Here is a 25,562-nt window from a genome sequence, read left to right on the forward strand (position 1 = left end):
ATGAAAATAGAAAACTGATTTTTAAATAAGTTCAGAAAAAAACCGAATATGCAATAGATGTCAAATGTTTACAAGTATATAAAGGAAATTAGAAAGATCACATGTGAATAAATAATAAGGTCAAAAAGGTATCTGCAACCCCATATTCACTGCAGCATTATTAGCAATAGCCGAGACACGGAAACAACCTACATGTCCATCAAAGGATAAATAAAACGTGGTATGTGTACACACACACACACACACACACACACACACACAGAGAAAAACATTATTCAGCCATAAAAAAGAAAGACATCCTGCCATTTTTGACAACATGCACAGACCTTGAGAGCATTATATTAGGTGAAATAAGTCAGAAAGAGAAAAACAATGAGTGAGATTGTATGGTCTCACTCATACATGGAATCTAAAAACCCACAAAAAACTGAGCCCATAGATACAGAGAACAGATTGGTGGTTGCTAGTGATGGAAGGTGGAGGGTGGGTGAAATGGGTAAAGGGAGCCAAGAAATACAAACATCCAGTAATAAAATAGTTAAGTCATGGGGATATAATGTACAGCACGGTGACTATAGTTAATAATACTGTATTGTATACTTGAAAGTTGTTGAGAGTAAACTTAAAAGTTCCTATCGTGAGAAAAAAAAAAAGAAGCCTATATAGCTAAGTCTATGAAAAACTAATAAAAATAATGCCCAAACAAGAAAAAATATATAACATCTTTCTCTTTTTTTTTATTATTATGTTCAATTAGCCAGCATATAGTACATCATTAGTTTTTGATGTAGTGTTCAATGATTCATTAGTTGCATATAACATATCTTTCTCAAGAAAAGGATAAAAAGCGGTATATAACCAATATCATCAGGATGAAACCTCTTAAAAACTCTGAGAATTTGGAAATACACAAAACTAAATAATATACGTGGTTATACTGCTTAGAAAGACAACATTTATGACAGCAAAAGGAAAAATCTGTAATGTAAAGAATCTGAGTTCACTACGGAAAGAAATTTATTTTGGGGATTCATGACCAGAGACACTTTCATAAAATTCTTGGCTGTAGACAACTTTTTAAGATACTAAAATGTCTTTTTCTGAATATTTCAAGTAATAAAATAGAAAAATCTCTCTCTGGGAAGTACAATTCCCCATGGAGGTAATAGATTAGATGACCTCATAAAGTCATTCTTTGGTCCTAAGCAACACTTGTACTCTTAAGAAATTCTAGATCTAACTATTTTAACTACAAAGGGATAAATTATGAAAACTCGAAAGCATTTCTATTTTTTTCACTCACCTGTATTTTTTAGCCAGATCATCCCTTTCTGCCTTCTGTTTGGCAAGCACATTATCCATAACCTCTTTTATCTCTAACATCTTTTCAATGTATTGTTCTGGAAAAATGGTAATAAAATAAAACTGAGAGATAGCAAATGTTAAATTTGATCACACAGGACCCAGCCTTACTGTTACTTAAAACTGTTACTGTTACTCTTAAAAAGCCATTATTTCTCTACCCTGCTCCCTAGTATCAGCGGCCCAGATATATATATAAATCAAGGCTCATTGAATTATGCCACCCTATGGAAGTACCCTGAATACAGAAGGCCAGCCTGAGTTCTTTTTTTTTTTTTTTTTTTAAAGATTTTATTTATTTATTCGACAGACATAGAGACAGCCAGCGAGAGAGGGAACACAAGCAGGGGGAGTGGGAGAGGAAGAAGCAGGCTCACAGCGGAGGAGCCTGATGTGGGGCTCGATCCCATAACGCCGGGATCACGCCCTGAGCCGAAGGCAGACGCTTAACCGCTGTGCCACCCAGGTGCCCCCAGCCTGAGTTCTAATCCTGCTACTCCACTAAGCTCTGTAAACCTGGACAAGTCACATGACCTCTATGGTCACCTTCCTTATTGTAAAATGAGGTTAGTAAAAGAAAATAAATAGGAAAGAAAAATAAATAGGAAAATAAATATTTTGTTAAAATTACTTTTTAAAATATAAAAGGAATACATTGTAAAAAAAATTTCAAATAATATGAATGTTTACACAGAAGAAAAATAACCCCCTGCTTCTCCTCTTTTCCACTCCACAAAAGAGACTATCATTACTACTCTGGTAGCAGTGTGTTTGTAAAAGTTTTTAATATATTTAATGCATTATTCTATATATTTATACTATATGTAGCTATATATTATATGTACTTAAAAATAAGAAGGATGCTATCAGTTCTTGTTCTTTACATTTAACACTTAGGACTATATGATATCTAAGGTTACTTAAAGATGTATATAAAATTACTTTTATAATAATTACTTAAAATTTTCTTACTTTCTTCCACTACTTCCTCAGTAAAGGCATCATGACCTCCCTCACCCATCACAAATCCACAAGATTTACACATAAATGTCAATTACGTCCAAATCCAGATTCCCAAGCAGTTAATGGAAAGGCTTAGATGAATACATTTTACTTCTTTTAAGCTATTTGTTATTTATTTCACTTTTGGCTCTGTTTCCTAAGTTTTTTCCTAATTATTTTAGACCAATGCATATTTTTCTAGATAATTTAACTAGAGAAAATCAGTGGTGGGAAATGAAATCAAGTTCAGAGTAGGAATTTATTCCCTTTGCAAATCAGACAGATTATCCCAGAGTAGTCTGCCTTGTGAATACTATGACTGAGGATTAGTTTTATATGATGCATGTGCCAAAAAACGGGGGAAACCTGGAATATCATTAAAAATTTTGATATAAATTTGTTTGGCAGATAAAAACAGGGGAAACCTGGAATATCATTAAAAATTTTGATATAAATTTTTTTGGCAGATTTGACATTATTTAAATCAAAGATGTTCACACTATGTACCCTGTCACATTGGGTTTTTCTAAACGAATTTTAAATCACAGGTAAAAATAACATCATTATAGTAACCTAGAAGATTCTGTATGTTTCTATAAAAAAGGATATAAGGAATTTTACATTAACTTGATACTATATACTTATTTACCAGATACATTAATCAGTGGTATCTTAGAGAAAACCTAGAAATTGCCCTAATGTGTGTAACATTTTAATATATGATAATAAGGCATTAGAAAAACAAGGAGGATTACAGAAATTATTCAACAAATAAGAGGAGGCAAATAGAGTAGTAATATGGGGATGGGAGATTCTAGTCTATCCTTATCTTGTGCCATATGTGGAAAAGAGATTTCAAATGAATAAAAGAGCTAAAACACTTAATAATAAATAACATACGAAACGTTCAAAGTAAACATTTTTCTGGTCAGTTTGATTGAGGGACTAAAGATATCTGATATTCGAGTGAATGCAAGACATCTATAAGAAAAACTTACAAAGAAATGTACACAATGGGATTCATTATTCTTGGATCCCTCAGCCACATCAAAGATATAGAAGGTGTGAGAACACGGAGGTGGTGAACTTCAGAGAGCTATTGCTTAACTGGATGGGAATCTCCAATATGAGCAGCCCAAAGTGAGAGGCGAGGTTTCTCTCCTTTATTCAAGCCTAATGGGGGTGGTGGGAGGGAGCAGTCTCTCAAAGGACTATTCAAGAGAGTAACAACTTTCTTTTGAGGTGATGATGGACTCAGACCTGGCTTCCTCCTTGAACATCTAAAGGTTGAGACCCTTCAGAGCAAGACGTTTAGACAGCTGAGGAAAGGGAAAGTTGCTGCTAGAAATTAACTGTACTCCCTTCTAACCACAGGTCCAGAGTTCCAGGATCCTGAGGACTTGGTTTGGAGCCTGCCCTGTGATCCTGACTATGATGGCTTCTCCCTCAGAGAAAGAGCCTGTATAGGGTGGGACACCAAAAAAGAAAAAAAGAAAAAAGAAAGAAAGAAAGAGAGGGAGGGAGAGAGAAAGGAGAAAGAGAGACTGAGAGGAGCCAGGGAAAGGAAAATGCGTGTCCTGCCACACAGAAGCCAGGCAGAAGTTTCAGAACAGCCTCAGAAAACTGCTCTGAAGAGACTAAGTTTTAGACATTTGCCAAAGATTGAAGGAGTCAACAGCAGTCAGTATTTAGTTATTAGCCAAGAACTCTACAGTCCCATTGGCTTTCTCTCCTCCCTTAAAGGGGCAGTGAGATGAAAATAAAGGGATCCTGACTAAAAAGAATAAAAGTAAATTATAAAGCATAGGGATGGGGAGGGGAGAAAATTTTCTAATTTCAAAAGCATTAAAAAAAAAAAGGGGATCCCTCCTACATTGTTGGTGGGAATGCAAGTTGGTACAGCCACTCTGGAAAACAGTGTGGAGGTCCCTTAAAAAGTTAAAAATTGAGCTACCCTATGACCCAGCAATTGCACTACCGGGTATTTACCCCAAAGATACAGACGTAGTGAAGAGAAGGGCCATATGCACCCCAATGTTCATAGCAGGATTGTCCACAATAGCTAAATCGTGGAAGGAGCCGAGATGCCCTTCAACAGATGACTGGATTAAGAAGATGTGGTCCATATATACAATGGAATATTACTCAGCTATCAGAAAGAATGAGTTCTCAACATTTGCTGCAACATGGACGGCACTGGAGGAGATAATGCTAAGTGAAATAAGTCAAGCAGAGAAAGACAATTATCATATGGTTTCTCTCATCTATGGAACATAAGAACTAGGAAGATCGGTAGGGGAAGAAAGGGATAAAGAAAGGGGGGGTAATCAGAAGGGGGAATGAACCATGAGAGACTGTGGACTCTGAGAAACAAACTGAGGGCTTCAGAGGGGAGAGGGGTGGGGGAATGGGATAGGCTGGTGATGGGTAGTAAGGAGGGCACGTATTGCATGGTGCACTGGGTGTTATACGCAACTAATGAATCATGGAACTTTTACATCAAAAACCAGAGATGTACTGTATGGTGACTAACATAATATAATAAAAAAAATTATTATTAAAAAAAAGAAACAGCAAAGGTTAAAAGCATTAAAAGAAATAGCAAAGGAAAAACGCTGATACATTTTACTACACAGAATTTGAAAATGTATGCTGCAACATGGACGGCACTGGAGGAGATAATGCTAAGTGAAATAAGTCAAGCAGAGAAAGACAATTATCATATGGTTTCACTCATTTATGGAACATAAGAAGTAGGAAGATCGGTAGGAGAAGAAAGGGATAAAGAAAGGGGGAGTAATCAGAAGGGGGAATGAAACATGAGAGATTATGGACTCTGGGAAACAAACTGAGGGCTTCAGAGGGGAGGGGGTTGGGGGAATGGGATAGACCGGTGATGGGTAGTAAGGAGGGCACATATTGCATGGTGCACTGGGTGTTATACACAACTAATGAATCATCGAGCCTTACATCGAAAACCAGGGATGTACTGTATGGTGACTAACATAATATAATAAAAAAATACTACTATAAAAAAAAGAATTTGAAAATGTATGTACTTAAGCATAAATTAACATGTTACACATGAAAAGACAGTTAAGTAGCTGAAAAACATATTTGCAGCAGTTATGGCAGAACAGGGGTCAATAACTTGATTAATAAAATGGCTCCAATTTATTAATAGACAAACAGGAACAGTCAATTTACAAAGCAGGAAATAAAACTAGAGAAAAAATACCACTAATAATCAATAAGGCAAGTGAAAATATGAGGCATTCCTCTTACTAAACTACTAAAATGAATTTAAATGAAAATACTGATGCTATTAGCAGTGTAAAGGAAAACAAACACTAATGTGTGTCAGTGAAAGTGCAAATTAAATTAGTATCTAATACTTTATGAAACAATGTATCAATACAAATCAATAGATTTAAAAATGTTTATATATTTTTGACCCAATAGTTCCAATTCTGTTAATATTTCCTAAGAAAGATAAATGCTATAGAATAGCAAAAAACTGGAATAACGTAAATGCTCAACAGAAAGGGAAAAATTAAGCCCTGGAACATTAACAGAACAGGATACTATGTAAAGCACTAAGAACGGCTATGGGGGAAAAATGTTAAATTGGCAAATTTGGCCTGAGCTAAACTATATTTTTAATATTTTTATTGAGGTACAACTGCATAACTAAATTCTTAGAAAAAGAAAAAACAAATACTATGGTGGGATGGTAGGTAATTTTAGCATATTTTTTCATCTTTATTATTTTTTTGAAGCGTATTTATATGCCTTTTTAATTAAAAAAATTATAAAATTGGAAAATTCATCTTAGGTGTATATTATAAATACTAAATAAAATAGATGAACTATTCACATCTGTTTGAGGGTATACATTATTTTGTATTATTTTCCTTAAATCATAACATGTACCATGTATTAGGCCAAGATGAAAGGGAGAAAGGGTATATTTTATTTTTTATTTTTTTAAAGATTTTATTTATTTGACAGAGAGAGAGACAGCCAGCGAGAGAGGGAACACAAGCAGGGGGAGCGGGAGAGGAAGAAGCAGGCTCCCAACGGGGCAGGAAGCCCGATGCGGGGCTCCATCCCAGGACCCTGGGATTATGACCTGAGCTGAAGGCATATGCTTAACGACTGAGCCACCCAGGTGCCCCGTAAGGGTATAATTTAAAAGGAAATAATTTTTAAAGACCATACAGTATGAACAAGACAAGACATGAACTAACAGTTGTATCCTGTTACACAAAAGGTTGATGAGATACTTCAAATTACTTTTTAGCTAACTACTTAAACATTCAGATCTGCATCTATCAGGAGTTAATTTCTACCCTGTAAGTCATAACTCAAGAAAACACAACTATCTAACACACAACTAACTGTGATCTATCAAAGATCTGCAAACAGTCACTGGAATTTTGAAAAATTCAGATTATTAGGTTAGGAATCAAAGTCAAATTTACCATTTTGAATCACTAGAGTTTTGTAAACAGGAAGACATCTATGCAGTAACACATTTACCTGGTCTATCTGTTCATCTGAAAGGCATGAGGATTTGCCTTACTTGAGTCACAACTGCCTATTCCTTTTCTGATCTGTTTTTAAGGGTTACTATAGCTGGGTGAAGCTGGGGAGCTAAGGAGTAACATAATCTCATCTCTAGCCACTATCTTACGCTTTCTTCCCCACATCTTCATCTAAACATATCACCAGTAATAGCCTATCTTTGATCATGGTTCTGAGTGTCCCTCATGCTATACCTTGAGTCTAGAAGTATCTTGATCAACAATTACACTAACTGCTCATTTGCATAAATGACTTCTAATGCTCATTCCTGGCACTCTATCATCACATAAAAAAAAAAAAAAAGGTTACTTTTCAGCCACCACAAGTAAGCTTTGACATAAACCTGTACCTTAAGAAGCGGAGGGAGCAATGACCGTGGATGTATGAAATAATCAAACTGGAGTATGGGTTCACATTTACCTGCATCTTCAGGGGTTCTTATTTCAAATTCTAGTAAATTTTCTTGTTTTTCTTCTATATCTTGTAGAATGGCACTGATGGTCTGATGCTATCAGATAAAAATATTAAAAACTTCATTACAAGAAGGTAGATTTCTCGGATATTCAATTGTCAAATGCACAGCAAAAGTGCTAAAGAAAGTGCTTCTAAAATGCTCATTTCACTTTATGTTCAAAATGTATTCATGTTTTGTTTAAACTTAACTGTAAAATGTTGCGTATTTGGGAGAACAAGTAAACCTAAGTATTTTGAGTTATGTAGCAGATCTACTTCTGGTAAATACAATATTTGAGTAGCAACCATATAAAGACTCATAATTTCTCACTGACTTGTGTTTTAATCATAGCTGTAGATGATGAAAGAACAACTTAGCACATAATATTTAAAGATCACATATATGCAATAAGTTCACTTTAAGGCTTCATGACTATCACTGCACACTATTAAAATCTCACACATAATCTCAAAAATACAAAACGCTACTCTCAAAAATTCACAAATAGGAATTAAGGCCACCTCTCCACGACCTTGTTAGTACTGACTGTCCTGCCTGGAATGCCTTATATTTACTTTGCCCAGATCCATGTCTTTCTTATCAGAGAAGTAATCATGGAGTGGATTCTGGAACTAGACTGCCTGGGTGTGAATTCTGGCTTCACCTCTTCCTAGCTGGGTGGCTCCAGCACTTTACTTGTCCTCTCCTTTCCTGAATAGAGTAACACAGGTAAGATGCTTTGGGCAGTGCCAGCAAAACACAAAAGTTCAATAGGTACTGCTTATTATTATATAAAACCCATATCGAACATGAAACCTCTGACTAATCTAATTCATATGGATTTCTCCTTTCTCAGAATTAGTTAAGAATTTTGGTGGTATATGATTAAGCATTAATATATATAATGTCTTACACATTATATTTCTCCATCAAGAAAATAACATCTTATAGGCAGGAGCATAGCTTTCGTATTTGTGAATGGTTCCCACACTGTTGGATATATAGCTGGTGCTCAATAAACGTAAAGTGACGGACTGACTCATGTCACCTACCCTTTAATATATTCTCAATATACATTCATTTAAACAATGAGACAGTCCTCAAAGCCTTCTAAAGTATGCTTCCCTGAAATTTTACTTTGGTGCCTACAGGGACATGAAAAATGCACATAATAAAACCATCCAATTATGTGGAAAAGCAATCTCACTGCTGTCACTTATGAAATGCATCAGAGCAGAACTATAAAACATAAATATGCAAAACAAACAAAATGAGATTTATCTCTTTTTACACTGAACGACTATAAAAGCAACCTAAATATCTGAATCTGAGCCCTGGGTAAGCCTCTATCTACAGGTCAGGATAAAGAAAACAGTTTTTGGTGCTGATTTTCCTTTTGGTTTGCTAATATTGTGGATGCACTCAGTCTTGGCCACCATGGGCAATAAGCTCCAACTTCACACCAGCCTTACCTTCCACCATGAAGGGGCCACCATAACCTTCCCTCCAAGATCCCCTGTCTTAGTTCATTATTGTTTGTTTATCTTAAAAAGAAACACCAAAAAACCCAACCTATGATCTGTCTGTGGAACAAGCAGCTTTAGACAGTTTATTACTGTGCTTACAGAAAGCTTCACTACAATTTTATTCCAAATTTCCTATTTTTCATGGCAGGATCATCTTTGCTTCTGACACCTCTCTTACAATTTTGTACAGTGTAGCACTGTGGCCAGAAGCACCGGCTCTGTAGCCAGACTGCCTGGCACTGCTTTAACTCTGGTATTGCTACTTAACAGAAATGTAATTTTGGATTAAGTTACTTAACCTCTTTTACTTTAGCTTCCTCAACTGTAATGAGGAAGATAATGAGAATAACAGAATGCACCCAGAAAGGTTATTATGAGGATGAAATGAGTTAATATAAGGACTTAGAGGACAGCTTATCGTGTAATAAGTACTCAGTGAATGCCAACTATTAGTCTTATTACTCCATCTACACGGGTATAGGGAAGGAAGCTGCCTACATGCTGTGATATGAAGGTGTTATAAGGCAGTAACAAACTAAAATCATCTCATTTCCTTTGTATCTGGCCAGAGTCACCTCCTCCCCAATTCGATTTGAAGTTTCCAACATTCAAAAATCAGTTTACATTTACAAAAGACTAACCCCTAATGACTTTAAAGTCCTTATTTTTCTTGAGTTTTCCTCCTTTTCTGAAGTTGGTTTTCTTTTTCTTTTTTTTTTAATTGAAGTATAGTTGACACATAATATTACATAGTTTCAGGTGTACAACAGTAATTTGCCAAGTTTATATGTTATACTATGCTCTCCACAAGTGTAGCTACTATCTGTCACCATATAATACTATTACAGTATCACTGACTATATTACCTATGCTGTACCTTTTATCCCTGTGACTTATTCATTTCATAACCGGAAACCTACCTCCCACTCCCCTCCCCCATTTTATCCATTTCCCTACCCAAAGTTGGTTTTCTTTAGACTCCTGTATCTCCATTACAATTTTTTCTGAAGCTTGACATGTGAAATGATATATATTACTCCCAAAGCAAACACCCATACAGTTAATAACAGGCAGTTTTTCCAAGATGTTCTAATCTTTACATGAAAATACACCTTAAAGATACTCATGATCAATATGGTGAGCTGAGCTGATATAGAAGAACCTCTGCCTACTCCAAACACATGGAAACAGTACACAAAATACAATAAACTTTAAATATACACACACACAGTTAAGAATGGAAAATGACTGAAAAATTCCCTGGTGTCAGAAATGAAACTAGTAGTGGCCCATCAGGGATTTGGAACAAATACAGGTATTAGGGGCTGGGTTTTTAATGCTCACAAAGGAAAAAGAGGCATGGAATCCAGACATAAAGTTGGAGATCTTTAGGTTAACTAAAGGTTAGAAAAACTCTACTTGCCGCTACCCAAGGCTTTGGGTAGAAAATTAGAGACTCAAGCCTATACCACACAGTATATAAGAACTGAGTTTATATAATTTGTGTGGTTCAGGAACCCAAACTGAGAAATTAGCATAAAAATTTGTGTGAAATTGATAAACTTCTAGGGCCTCAGCAGAGGCAAATGTTCAGCACAAAGGCTAGGCACACGAAAATTCCCACAGTAATCAGTCCTCATGGAAATGAGATTATAATAAAAAATTAAAAACCACATAAAGAATCATGTTATCATGAGAAACAATCGGGAAGAACCTTTGAAATTCCTTTTAAAAAATGTTTGGATTTTTAAAAATGCTATCAATATTTTAAGAGCAGAAAAGTCTTTATTTTGTTTTCTTCAAAAAAAATTTGAAAAGCAAACAGAATTTCTAGAAATAAAGTCATTTAAACTAAAGGCTCAATGTATGGGTTAAGTAGATTAGAAATATTTGAGGAGAGAAAAATGAACTAGAAGAGAGGTCAAAGGATATCACATAGAATATACTGTGGAGAGTTAAAGAGATGGAAACTATGAAGAAGATATTAGAAAACATGGAGACTGGTCTAAAAGACAACTGAATAGAGGTTACAAAACAGAAAAATACTGAGAATGGAGCAGAGGCAATTTTCAAAGGTATAAGGACTGAAAGTTCCTGAAATACAAATGAGAAATGTGCCTTCAGATTAAAGGAGCATTTCTAGGCCCGAGTACAATTAATAAAAATCTGCTCCACATTTAGACATTAACTTAGTGGAAGTGGAGAACATAAAATCTATAAGACTAAAAGACAGATTATCTACAAGGCAATGACAGATTGAGGTTGGCTTTCTGTCCATGACAACAGATACCAGGAAACAATGTAAAACATTTTCCAAGTCCTGAGGCAAATGCAATTTAGTCTGAATACCACTTAAGATAAAATACGTAAGCTATAAATTTGTTAATAGTTTAGATTCAATGAATGACAATGTCTTCTTTACAATGACTAACAGAAAGCATGTAAGAGAAGTCTAATCAACATACACAGTCTTTTTAAAAATTATTTATTTATTTGACAAAGAGGGAGAAAGCACAAGCAGGGGGAGTGGCAGGCAGAGGAAAGCAGGCTCCCTGAGGAGCAAGGAGCCTGATGTGAGGCTCAATCTCAGGACCCTGAGATCATGACCTGAGCCAAAGCTAGATGCTTAATTGACTGAGTCACCCAAGTACCCCTCAACATACACAGTCTTATTCGATATAGTATTTCACCAAGGATCCTATTTTCTTAAGAAGTTAGTTCCTAGTAAGCTCTACGTTTTTATCAGGTTACACATATCCATCTTAACAAGTAACATTTTTTTTTTATCAAGCAACTACTATGTTATTTTTGTGTAAATATATATATATTTTTTAAAGATTTTATTTATTTATTCGACAGAGATAGAGACAGCCAGAGAGAGAGGGAACACAAGGAGGGGGAGTGGGAGAGGAAGAAGCAGGCTCATAGCGGAAGAGCCTGATGTGGGGCTCGATCCCATAACGCTGGGATCACGCCCTGAGCCGAAGGCAGACGCTTAACCGCTGTGCCACCCAGGCGCCCCCGTGTGTAAATATATTTTTATATGAGGAGTTTAACATATAGCAAACACTATCACTATAAACCATGTGAGATTCCAGGTTGGCTAACCCCAGTTGCTTTTCTCTTCTCTGTCTGGGTTCCAGGGTCTTTTCTACCTACTAGACATCCTCGACTTTTTGTGGAAGTGGGTGGGTGAAGACACACTATGATAGTGGGACAAGAAGAAGCTAAAAAACACAACCTAGTTGTAAAGAATAGCAGCTAATCCATAATTCTGTATTCAATGCAGATAAGTGAGTTAACTGTTCCACATATTTTCTTGGCTCATTAGCTATATATTTTCTTGTGACAAAAAATATTTTCAACCTGTGTCCTTAAAATGGGAAGAGTACTGCTGATAGCCAATGGCTGGCTTGCTGGCCCAAAGAATGGCATTTTCAAAGCTGAAAAATGAAAGGACTTCAACTTCACTCACCACAGGATGGCTTTCTCTTGTTTTTTCTCTGTGTGAAAGACAAGGTGGATCAACAGTTTTGCAGTCATCACAAAAACACCGTTTAAGTCTTTTTGGCCGGACAGCAGGAATTTTGACTTTAAAAATTAAAATCAGAAAATATAATAATGTGTAAAAACTTAGCTTCATTTTATCAATTTTAATGGTGACAGGAATAGAAAGAATAAATTAAGTTTACAATTACTATAATAACTTAATGTTGATCAGCATCTCATTATTATTATTATCAATTGAGTGATTACAGCTAACGTTTACTGAATACTTACCATACACTGGATGGCAAACTCTTTTCCTGAACCATTTTATTTAATCTTCATATGAGCCCTATAAGATAGGTAGTTTATTCTGCCCATTTTACAGAAGAGGAGAATTAAGCTTAGAAGGATTTGGGAAGCTTCCTTAATGTCACATAGGTAGTACTGAAAACAGATCTGATTCCCAAATCCACGCTGTTAATCACTATGTCTACGATTCATTGTCTCTGACCCTTTTCCCATTCTGGACTCCCTTTCTTCACATAACTACTGTACCTACATCCCTCATCCCTTTAGGGTACCTGATCAAGGAAATGTATACACAAGTAACAACAGACAGGTGGGAATAGATATAGCACTTCACAACAGAGTGCCCAATAACTCTAAAAATGGCTGGGGCTCTATATGGTAGCAGGCAATGAAAACAGGAACCTTCTATCAGTCTTGAACTTGACCTCCATGTCATCTATCTCACTAGTAAAATATGAGACAGTGATTATCCTTCCTCTGATCAATCATATCAGTAATATGATTCTTCTCTTGAAAATCAACAATTGTTAAAGATAGTGGTAGGCTGGGGGAAAAGTGTGTGACAAAGGTTCTCTTCCCAATTATTCTGCCTCATAGGGAGAAAGGGCAGATATGTTTCTGGGTTTCTTGTGTGAGTCTCGGTTCAAGCAGGACAGAAAAGGAAGAACAAATCACTCTCCTCAACACTTAATAAACTGCGTTTAACTGTTTGTTTTCTGGTTGATCTCCCCACAAGACTAAAAAGTTCCTCATAGGCAAGTACTCAATTTACTTGGCAGGTGCTTAACAAATATATGTTTTCTAAATTAGTGTTCACTACATGCCTATTTCTTATAGATAGTTCATTATTTTATTTAAATGCAAACTATTTCTTTTTTTTTAATTTTTTATTATGTTATGTTAGTCACCATACAGTACATCATTAGTTTTTGATGTAGTGTTCCATGATTCATTGTTTGCATATAACACCCAGTGTTCCATGCAATACGTGCCCTCCTTAATACCCATCACTGGCCTATCCCAATCCCAACCCTCCTCCCCTCTGAAGCCCTCAGTTTGTTTCCCAGAGTCCATAGTCTCTCATGGTTCATTCCCCCTTCTGTTTACCCCCCCTTCATTCTTCCCTTCCTTCTCCTACCAATGTCCCTGCTATTCCTTATGTTCCACAAATGAGTGAAACCATGTAATTGTCTTTCTCTGCTTGACTTATTTCACTTAGCATTATCTCCTCCGGTCCAGTCCATCTTGCTACAAATGTTGGGTAATCATTCTTTCTGATGGCTGAGTAATATTCCATTGTATGTATCGACCACATCTTCTTTATCCATTCGTCTGTTGAAGGGCATCTCGGCTCCTTCCACGATTTAGCTATTGTGGACAATGCTGCTATGAACACTGGGGTGCATGTGCCCCTTCTCTTCCCTAAGTCTGTATCTTTGGGGTAAATACCCAGTAGTGCAATGGCTGGATCATAGGGTAGCTCAATTTTTAACTTTTTGAGGGACCTCCACACTGTTTTCCAAAGTGGCTGTACCCAACGTGCATACACCAACAGTGTAAGAGCGTTCCCCTTTCTCCACATCCTCTCCAACACTTGTTTCTTGCCTTGTCAATTTTTGCCATTCTAACTGGCGTAAGGTGGTATCTCAGTGTGGTTTTGATTTGAATTTCCCTGATGGCTAATGATTTTGAACATTTTTCAAGTGTCTGTTAGACATGTCTTCACTGGAAAAGTGTGTTCATATCTTCTGCCCATTTTTTGATTTGATTATTTTAAATGCAAACTATTTCTAAAAAATTGTTCATAAAATTTTGCCTCACTGTAAATTCCCTTGAATATTTTTTACACTACATTTACACATATGCATACAAGTATATTTGCTAATCAACAAATTCATATTCTAGCATTAGAACATTAGAGTATGGAAAAGTTGGCATCAGTCCCTTTCACATGAACTACTACAAATTTTGAAGTAATAGAGTCTTAGTATAGTGCCAACCTTTTCCAACCCTAGTACCAGTAAGTCAATTTGTGTGATTTCAGTTACATCTCTATCTCAGACCCAAAGTTAGAGATTAATAATTGTTTAATGAATAATACGGATTCCATTTCAACATGTAACTCCAATCCAACAGGATCATATGGTATATAAATTAAACCAATTTGGAAATGCTAATTTCTAAAAATAAACAATGCTTTTCGAGAGTTTAATAAACATACAAAACATCTACCCCAGTTATGAAACAATTTATATTACAAATCTGCAGATTTTTCTAAGCAGAGGTATACACTTGTCTAAAATAGCATGCAATACTGACATACATACCAGTGACTATAACATTACTTTCATCTCTATTATCAGTCTCAACTGCACCATAAGATTTCAGCAGCTCTTTCATTTTTTCATCATCTGCTTCATCCAAAGCAGTCTTCTGCTTTTGATTCTTTTGATTTGGATTTGCTCCATGTTGTAGTAGAATCTCAGCTGCCTAGAAGATATTTTTCCAAAGTTATCTCTACAGATACCTAAGATCAATAATTTCTGTTTTCATTATAAGTCACCACTATTAAAAGTTCTCAAAAGAAGTTTCAAACTCTGGCCAAGAAATTTTTTGATTAAATTTGCTATGAAAGCTGTAAACTGATCCACGAATTTGGTCCGATCTGTCCTCACAGGAGAAGGAAACATAATGACATGAAAGTGCCAGATATGTGCCTTCATTGCAATCAAGAAGTAAACATAGGCAGAATGATATGCAAGACTGACTCTCTCTCTTTAACAGAACCCTTTGTCTCTTCCTCCAACCTGCATTATTGTATTTTAGGTATGTTACTTGTTCAAGAAGTTTAATGAGCTAGCTTGAAAATCCAATGACCCTTCTAATAATGTTTGTGCAAATCTGTCATGTGTCCTAAATAAGTGACTTATATATGCACATTAGCTGGGGGGCAGTTTCTAATATAAATAAAGTTTCTCTGAGTAACTCAAAGCTATTGTATATGAGAAGTTTATAAATGGTCAAAGTTAAAGATGTTACTAATTAGCTTATGGTATAAGTCGACTAGTGAAAAAAAGCCAATGATTCTGTGTGAGGTAAGGGACTCAAATCACTGAAAAACCTGATTAGGACAAGATGGTCAGGATTTTGTTAAAAATAGAGGTTTGCCCTGTGTTAGTGACTTATCTCTTTCTTTTTATGTTCAGGTATGGAGAAGCAGAGACTTTGGGAGGAAATGGGCCACTGAAGATGATAAGGATAGCCCCTCATTTGTTCCATCAGCCCGGAGTTAGCACAGCGTAAAAGAAAACACGTTTGTTTTAAAGTCAAGCATACAAAACTCACTCCTGCTATCTACTAGCTATGTCCTTGGGCAAATTATTTACCATTAAAACCTCATTTTTATCATCTATGAGAACTAAATGTGAGCCCTTGTGAAATACCTTGTACATAGTGAATTTTTAACGAAAGTAGTCCCCTAGACCCCCTTCTTTCTTAGAGGAGTGAAAAGACCAACTGAGGTAGTGAGAGACAGTAGATAATAAATAGCATACGAAAAAAGGTCTCCTGCAAAGATTTCTGATGAAAACTTAGTGAAGTCTGAGTAAAGGTATTTTGTTTTTAAAAGATGGGGTGAGCAGTACCTCAATCCAGTGGTTTCTAAGCACCCTCTTTCCACTGCTATATACGGGGTCAGGAAAAAGCTGGTTTGTTTGTTTTTTAACAAAGGAAGCTTTTCTAGACTTAAAAATCATGCCATATTAATAATGACTATTTTGTGTGTTAAGAGGAGGCCTTCCTCTAAGGGCTTGACCTTCAATGTATTAACATGGATTCATTTAATCTATTGGTTTGGAAAACACAGAACTCAGCTCAGAGGGAATGGGACCCCCAACAGCTCTGTTTCCATAACGCTCATTAGTAGGAAATAACCTAAAAAGCTTAAGAGAACAGCAAAATGGCCACAAGGCACTGAACAGGAAAGGCTAAAGCTACAGTTGGGAGAGAGTTCCAGGTAATACAATGGGGTAGACCTGAGGAACAAAGATAAAAATTGATAAAAATTAGGTGACCAAGAAGTAGGCCCCTTGCCTTTTTTTTTTTTAATCAGCTTTACTGAAGTAATCACTACTATTAACCATGACTTAGAAACATTCCATCATTATAAAATATTCATTATGCTTCTCTACAGTCACTCCCTATCTCCCTTTGGCCCTTGGGACTCAGTGATCTGCTACAATCACTGTAAAATTCACCTTTTGTAGTATTTCATATGAATGGAATTATATTTTCCATTAAAGTCTTTTTTGTGTGTCTTCTTTAAATCAGCATAATGTTTTTGAGATTCATCCATATTGCTGTATCAACAGTTTGATCTGGCTACTTGCTAGCTGGTATGAGGACAGTGTAAAACAGTTATACTTATTCTTCCATGTATGTAGAGAAGTGTACAAGAACACTTGTAATAAATCTATTTCTAGGGGCACCTGGGTGGCTCAGTGGGTTAAGCATCTGACTCTTGATCTCAGCTCAGGTCATGATCTCAGGGTCCTGGGATCAAGCCCTGTGTCGAGCTCTGCATTCAACATGGAGTGTATGTGTCCCTCTCCCTCTGCTCCCCGCCACCTCCCCCAACTATCTATCTCAAATAAATAAGACCTTAAAAAGAAAGATGTTTCTGAGAATGCCACCTGCAAGGTACAATGAGAACACTGCTATTTCAGTGAATGGAAATAATACAAAATCTTCAATGTACGTAGTATGAGAGGACACTTGTAGTAAAGATGTTTCTAAGAAAAAAAAAGTTTGTTCCTTTTAACTATATATCTACGTATCCATCCATCCATCCATCCATCCATCCATCCATCCATCCATCCATCCATTTACCAGTTGATAGACATTTGGGTTCTTTCTGGTTTTTGGCTGTTATGAGTAAAGCTACTGTGAACATTTGAGTACATATCTTTATGCAAACAAAAAGGTTTTTATGATCTCTCTGCTAAACCTCTAGTTTTGTTCATGTATTATTTCCCTAATTTTACTGAGTTGTCTGTGTTCTCTTGTAGATTGCTGAGCTTCTTTAAAACAATTATTTTACATTTTTGGCCAGGCAATTCATATATCTCCATTTCTCTGGGGCCAGTTACAGGAAAATTTGGTAGAGCCGTGTTTCCCTAACTTGGTATGTTCTCTGAAGTCTTATGTTCACATCTGAAGACTCCTGTAGTCTTCATTAACCAGCTTTGCAAGAGACATCTTCGCCTGTCAGTCCATCTATGGATTCTGAGGCTTTCTTAGATCTTTTCTTTAATCTTTTCTGAGGCTTTTCTTAGATGCCCTTGCTCCACACTTTGTTTTCTCTTGGGGGAAGTTCTTAAAACTGTATACCTTCTCTTGATCCCACAAAGCCAGGCCAACTGTTGAGAACTTATGTTTTTCCAAGGGTGGCTCTCTAAAATGTCCCCTGAAATCCTACAGAATTGAACTTTCTGTGTTGGCTTACTAGCAAGTCTGTGAAGGCTCACTTTTGCTGCCCATGAGAGTGCATACTAGGAGCCGGCCACTGGGGCTGGGGAGGGGGCGCAGCGGTAAAAGGGTGTGTGGGTGAGGTGGGCAGAGCATTAGGGAGATTCAAAGAGCTAGTTGGAGAGTTCTTCAGGTGCGGCATCTCCACAAACTTGTAGGTAGGCTTCCTGATGGGAGTCTGCAAACCAGGTTAGTAGGAAGAACTGTGAAGCAGTTAGTAGCATCCCTCTGTGAGGTCTAAGCCTTTGCTGCTGTGTCCCCAGCCTCTCTCAGCCCTTTAATCTTGCAGATCAACTCAGATCTCGGTGAGGCAAGAAAGAAGTGGGTCCCTTGGTGTGTATTTTTATATCATTTATTAAGAGAATTGCAATTGCCAACTATGAAAGTGTATTTGTCTATTTCTCATTTCAATTCTGCTTTTTCTTCATTTATTTTGAAACTCATTATTGTATGCACGTACTCTCAAGACTGCTATGTCTTCTTGGTGAAATACCCCCCTTATACTTATGAAATGTCCCTCTTTATCCCTGGCAATATTCCTTGCTCTGAAATCTTTGTCTTATGTTTCTAGAGTCACTCACTCTTTTATTGTTTTCATGGTATATCTTTTTCCTCATTTCCTCTTCTTCGTAGCCCCTGGCAATCACTAATCTACTCTCTGCCTGTATGGATTTGCTTATTGTGCATGTTTCATATTAATAAAATCATGTAATATGTAGCCTTTTGTATCCATCTTCTTTCATTCAGTCTAATGTTTTCAAGGTTCACCCATGTGGTAGCATCCATCAGCACTTCATTTTTTCATGGCTTAATAATATCTTATTGATATGCACCACATTTTGTTTATACATTCATCAACTGATGGACATTTGGGCTGTTCCCACTTTTTGGCTATTTGGAAAATAGTGCTATGAACACTCATATACTAATTTTTGTGTGAACATGTTTTCAATTTTTTTGGCTATATACCTAAGAGTGGAATTTGCTACATCATATGGCAACTCTATGTTTAACTTTCGAAGGAACTGCCAGAGTGTTTTGTTGTGTGTTTTTTTTAAGATTTTATTTATTTATTTGACAGAGAGAGACAGCCAGCGAGAGAGGGAACACAAGCAGGGGGAGTGGGAGAAGAAGCAGGCTCCCAGCGGAGCAGGGAGCCCAATGCGGGGCTCGATCCCAGGACTCTGGGATCACGCCCTGAGCTGAGGGTAGATGCTTAACGACTGAGCCACCCAGGCGCCCCTGCCAGAGTGTTTTCTAGCAGCAGTACCATTTTACATTACCACCAGCAATATATGAAAGTCCCAATTTTTTCACATCTTTGCCAACATCACCTTTACCATTGAAAGATTTTTTTTGGCTGGGTATAGAATTCTAGATTGACAAGTTTAGTTCCCCTTGTAGTACTTTTTAAAGATGTTGCTCCTTTGTCCAGTGGCTTACAAAATTCTTGATGAGAAGCTAGCTGCCATTCTTTTTTTTTTTAAAAAGATTTTATTTATTTATTCGACAGAGATAGAGACAGCCAGTGAAAGACAGAGCACAAGCAGGGGGAGTGGGAGAGGAAGAAGCAGGCTCATAGCAGAGGAGCCTGATGTGGGGCTCGATCCCATAACGCTGGGATCACGCCCTGAGCCGAAGGCAGACGCTTAACTGCTGTGCCACCCAGACGCCCCTGCCATTCTTTTATCTGTTCCTGTATACAATTATCTTTTAAAACTTTGTTTTGAAGATTTTTCCCATACAAATCAAAACCACAATGAGAAATCACTTCACACCAGTCAGAATGGCTAAAATTAACAAGATAGGAACAACAAATGTTGGCGAGGATGTGGAGAAAGGGGAACTCTCTTACACTGCTGGTGGGAATGCAAGCTGGTGCAGCCACTCTGGAAAAGAGTATGGAGGTTCCCCAAGATGTTAAAAATAGAGCTACCCTATGACCCAGCAATTGTACTACTTCCTAGTTATTTGCCCCAAGGATACAAATGTAGTGATCCGAAGGGGCACCTGTACCCCATTGTTCACAACAGCAATGTCCACAATAGCCAAACTGTGGAAAGAGCCGAGATGCCCATCAACGGATGAGTGGATAAAGATGTGGTGTATATATACAATGGAATACTACTCAGCTATCAGAAAGGATGAATACTTACCATTTACATCACCATGGATAGAACTGGAGGGTATTATGCTGAGCGAAATAAGTCAATCAGGGAAAGAATTATCAAATGGTTTCGATGGTTTCACTCGTATGTGCAATATAAGAAACAGCACAGATGATCATAAGGGAAGGGAGGGAAAACTGAATGGGAAGTCATCAGAGAGAAAAACCATGACAGACTCAACTACAGGAGACAAACTGAGGGTTGCTGAAGGGGAGGTGGGTGGGGGGATGGGATAACTGGGTGATGGGCATTAAGGAGGGCATGTGATGTAATCAGCACTGGGTGTTATACACAACTGATAAATTACTGAACACTACATCTGAAACTAATGATGTACATTTTGTGTACTTTGTTGGCTAACTGAATTTAAATAAAAAATAGTGGCATGTACACTTTAACAATGTTAATTCTTCTAGTTCTTGAGCATGGTGTATCTTTCCTTTTTTTGTGTATCTTTATTTTTATTGTAATGACCATTTATTAATGCTTGGAAGTATGTTTTTCTTGTAGGATACATGATGACTTGGTTGGTGGCATCAACTAAATTGTTTCCCTTTACTGTACTATTTTATTTTATTGTCTATGTTGATAGTGATACTTTAATAAATATATTTTATGAGAATAGATAGATATTTTCCTCTTTTTTCACTGATTCTCAGCAATTTGGTTATGGTATGTGTTGGTACAATTTTCTTCATTTTTCTTTTACTGGAGGGTTGGTGAGATTTTGGTTCTGTGGGTTTACTGTTTTCATCAAATTTGTATAATTTTGGTCTTTATTCTCCAAATATTTTCTCTGACACCCCCCCCCTTCTTGGGGATTAAGCTTGCATGTATATTATATAACTTGAGATTACCCTACAGGGCACTGAAGTTTTCTTATTTTGTCTTTGTTTTGTTTGTTTTCTCAGTCTTTCTTCTTTGTTTTATTTTGGATAATTTCTAATGCTTTATCTTCAAATCCACTGCACTTACTTTTCAGTATTAAATATGCTGTTAACTAACCCAATTGGTGAATATCTCACTTCACATGCTTTATTTTCATCTCTAGTAGTCTGAGTCTTATTTATATCTTCCATTTCTCTTCCCATCATGTTTCTGTTTTCCTCTACCTCCTTGAACATAAGAGAGTGTACTAGTGTTACTGCATAACAAATTACTACAAATGTGATAGTTTAAAATAAGATAAAATTATAATCTCACAGTTTTTCTGTAGGTCAGAAATCTGAGCCTGGGGTGGCTGTGTTGTCTGCTCAGAGTCTTCACCACGCCGAAATCAAAGTGCCAGCATACACTGATTATCACCTAATGTTTAGGGTCCTTTTCCAAGCTCACTAGTTTTTGGCATAATTCATTTCCCTGAAAGTTTATAAGGTTCTTGTATTCTTGTTGGCTGTGGGCTGGGGACTGCTCTCAGCTCCTAGAAGCTTCTGCAGCTCTTTGCCACATAGCTTTTTCTGATGCTTTCTTTCTTCTAAAGGATTCACCTCATTAGGTTGGGCCCACCCACAGTCAAAGGGAGGGGCTTATACACAGTGGGTAGAGGCCAGTGAGTAAGAATCTTAAGGACCATTTTAGAATTCTGCCTACCATGTGGAGTATATAGTTATATTTGTTTAACATCCTTTTCTGCTAATTCTATTATCTGTGTCATTTCTGGGTCTCTTTTGAATGATCATTTTTTTCCTCCTGCTTATGGTTACTATATAGTACTTTTTTATTTAAAAAATTTTGGATTGGTTGATAGGCACTGTGATGTTTATATTGCTGAGTGCTGAATTTAATTGTATTCCTTTAGATGTTGTTGGGCTTTGTTCTGGGACATGTTTAGGTTACCAGAATTAGTATGATCTTCTTGATATTTTCTTTTAAATTTTAAGGTGAGTCTAGAGAAACTTTTAGTACCAATTAACTCAACTCTGCAATTAACAGGGTTGCCTGAGTATCAGTGCAGCAGGCCCCTGCCCCAGAAGGCAGGCTGAAAAATCAAGAAGCCCACATCCCTAAGGTCCCTATATATAAATAACCTCTACTTGATGCTTCCATGTTTTAAGAGTTCCTGCCACTCTGGCTGGTGGAAACATAAACACAAACTCAGCTCTCTATAAGCTCCAGCAATGGTTCTGCCAATCCTTCCTGTTGGCTCTTTGCCTAATCTTCCATCATTTTCTTAAACATATTTGTAGATTAGCCAAAGAATCAAGGGGATTCTCCTTCAAATTTTTGGGAAGTTCTCTATATGTAGATCCTTTCTCTCTGGTATTTTGCCCCATAAATACTACCTGTTGAGCCTTTTAAACTCCAAATTCTGTCTTCTGAACTTGAGACCATAGGGCTGTTTGTTTCCTCTCTTTCTGTGCTTCTGCCTTGGAAACCCCCCTCTAGTCTATACGGTAAGGCAACCACAGGATTCATCTCATTTGCTTCCCTTCTCTCAAGGACTGCTGCCCTGAGCTGCATATTGTACAATGGTTCAAAACTGCTATTTTATGTATTTTGTTCATCTGTCAAGTTGTTAAGATGGGAGGGTATATCTTGTCCTTTCTATTCTTTCTTGTACAAAAGTGGATATCCACTCCCACCCACTTTTTATCTTTTTCCCTTATCTTTTCCTCTTACTCTCCTTTTCCTTATCTTTTTATCCTCTTCCTTTTACAAGATAAAACATATGACCACTTTGGAAAATAACTTAAAACAGAAATTAAGATTGAAAAAGAAGTTGAAAGTTGGAAAAAATAGGTGATTAACTTTCTGTGCAGTAATTCAAGAGTAAAAAATCTCAGAATTAAATTTATAGGCTATAATAGAACTGATACCATATATTTACCTCTCCTGCTCTCTCCTTGTAATCTTTCTGGTTCATGCATCAGTATTCTACTTCAGGATAAAGAAATAAGGACAAAAAGAAAGAAATGAGAAATAAAATAAGCCAATGACAGAAGAACTGTCACATGGAAGGAAAATTAATGAAGGTATGAGGAGAGATGTTGGCAATATATCAACATCAAAAGAATGAAAATATTCTTAAAAATACTACCTCCTTCTTTTCAAATAAAATGTTTCTCCTTAAAATATTGATGTGGAACCAGACTAAAACCGGGAGCTCGGGAGCACGCGCGTGTCCAAACTGAAAACCGGAGCTCCGGAGCTCACCCTCGAACTAGACTGAAAACGAGAGCTCAGGAGTGCACGATTGACCAGACTGAAAACCGGAGATCCAGAGTGCTCACTGGAACCGGACTGATACTGGGAGCTTGGGAGCGCGTGCGGGAACCGGGGCGGCTGGCAGTGTTAGAAGCACAAAGGGCAGAGATGTGTCGGCCCTGGAAGTGAGGGCTGGGACAGTAGCTGTGGGGTGCACAACCTGGGACACTGCAGGGTTTCTGGCAGCACCGACAGAAACAGAGTTAAAGTGGCCAAGAAAGCTCAGTGGAGAGCAGACTGTGATCTGTCTGTTCTGAGACAGAGGCTAGGATATGGCCACTGCTGCTCTGACTCTCAGAAGAGTCACAGAAAACCACCAGGGAAAGCCACCAGAGAACAAAAGCCCGGAAAGACCAGCTCACATTGTGCCCATCCCCATCCCCTCTTGCAGGGGTCAGGGAGACTCTACCCAAACAGGGTTGCCTGAGTATCAGTGCGGCAGGCCCCTGCCCCAGAAGGCAGGCTGAAAAATCAAGAAGCCCACATCCCTAAGGTCCCTATAAAACAAGTGCACACTGCCTGGGTCCTGGTCAATGATTTGGGCTCTGGGCATCCCTGCAACCTCTCCTCATCAGAATGACAAGGAGGAGAAATCCCCCCAGCAAAGAAAAGATAATGAGTCTGTGGCCTCTGCCACAGAACTGATGGATATGGATATAACCAAATTGTCAGAAATGGAGTTCAGAGTAACAACAGTCAAGACGATGTGTAGGCTTGAGAAAAATATTAACGAAAATATTAACAAGAATACAGAATCTCTAAGGGTGGAAATGAGAGTGAAACTGGCAGAAATTAAAAATGCTATGAATCAAATGCAGTCTAAACTAGATGCTCTGACGGCCAGGGTAAATGAGGCAGAAGAACGAATTACTGAATTGGAGAATGGGATGGTAGAAGAGAAAGTTAAAACAGAAACTTGGCTCAAAAAGATCCAATCTCAAGAATGTAGATTATAGGAGATTACTGACTCAATGAAATGTTCCAATGTCAGAATCATCGGCATCCCCGAGGCAGTGGAGAAAGAGAGAGGTCTAAAAGAGATATTTGAACAAATTGTAGCTGAGAAATTCCCTAATCTGGCAAAGAAAACAAGCATTCGTGTCCAAGAATCAGAGAGGACCCCTCCCAAGGTCAATGAGAACAGACCTACACCATGTCACGTCACAGTGCAGTTCGCAAATATTAGATCCAAGGATACAGTATTGAAAGCGGCCAGGGGGAAGAAAATCCTTACATACAGAGGGAAAAATATCAGAATAACGTCAGACCTGTCTACAGAGACCTGGCAGGCTAGGAAGGGTTGGCAGGGTATTTTCAAAGCTCTATCTGAGAAGAACATGCAGCCAAGGATCCTTTATCCAGCAAGGCTGTCATTCAGAATTGATGGAGAGATAAGGACCTTCCAGGATCAGTAGAAACTGACCAAATTCATAACCACCAAACCAGCCCTACAGGAGATATTAAGGAGGTGTTCTATAAAAGTAAAAAGGCCCCAAGAGTGTTACAGAACAGAAATTTACAATCTATAGAAACAAAGACTTCACAGGCAACATGACATCATTAAAATCATATCTCTTAATAATCACTCTCAATGTGAATGGCCTAAATGCTCCCATAAAACCCCACAGGGTTGCAGATTGGATAAAAAGACATGACCCGTACATTTGCTGTCTACAAGAGACTCATTTTGAACATAAAGATACATCCAGACTGAAAGTGAAGGGATGAAAAACCATTTTTCATACCAATGGACCTCAAAAGAAAGCTGGGGTAGCAATTCTCATATCAGACAGATTAGATTTTAAACTAAAGACTGTTGTTAGAGATACAGAAGGACACTATATTATTCTTAAAGGATGTATCCAACAAGTGGATATGACAATTATAAATATCTATGCTGCCAACAGGGGAGCAGCTAGATACACAAGCTAACTC

At 37.4% G+C, this 25,562-nt stretch overlaps 1 protein-coding gene across 1 annotated transcript in view; it reads right to left on the reverse strand.

The window, feature by feature from the left end:
- The window catches only part of ANKRD31 (ankyrin repeat domain 31), a 158,080-nt gene that overhangs the window by 33,900 nt on the left and 98,618 nt on the right, over positions 1 to 25,562 (reverse strand). Inside the window, exons 18-21 of the mRNA XM_026498776.4 lie at positions 15,057 to 15,219; positions 12,407 to 12,522; positions 7,372 to 7,459; positions 1,304 to 1,400 (exon numbers count right to left, since the gene is read on the reverse strand). Of these exons, the coding sequence (XP_026354561.1) occupies positions 1,304 to 1,400; positions 7,372 to 7,459; positions 12,407 to 12,522; positions 15,057 to 15,219 (464 nt within the window). The remainder of the gene's footprint in view (positions 1 to 1,303; positions 1,401 to 7,371; positions 7,460 to 12,406; positions 12,523 to 15,056; positions 15,220 to 25,562) is intronic.

Source organism: Ursus arctos, unplaced genomic scaffold (assembly GCF_023065955.2).
Source record: "Ursus arctos isolate Adak ecotype North America unplaced genomic scaffold, UrsArc2.0 scaffold_5, whole genome shotgun sequence".
In the NCBI taxonomy this organism is placed as follows: Eukaryota; Metazoa; Chordata; class Mammalia; order Carnivora; family Ursidae; genus Ursus; species Ursus arctos.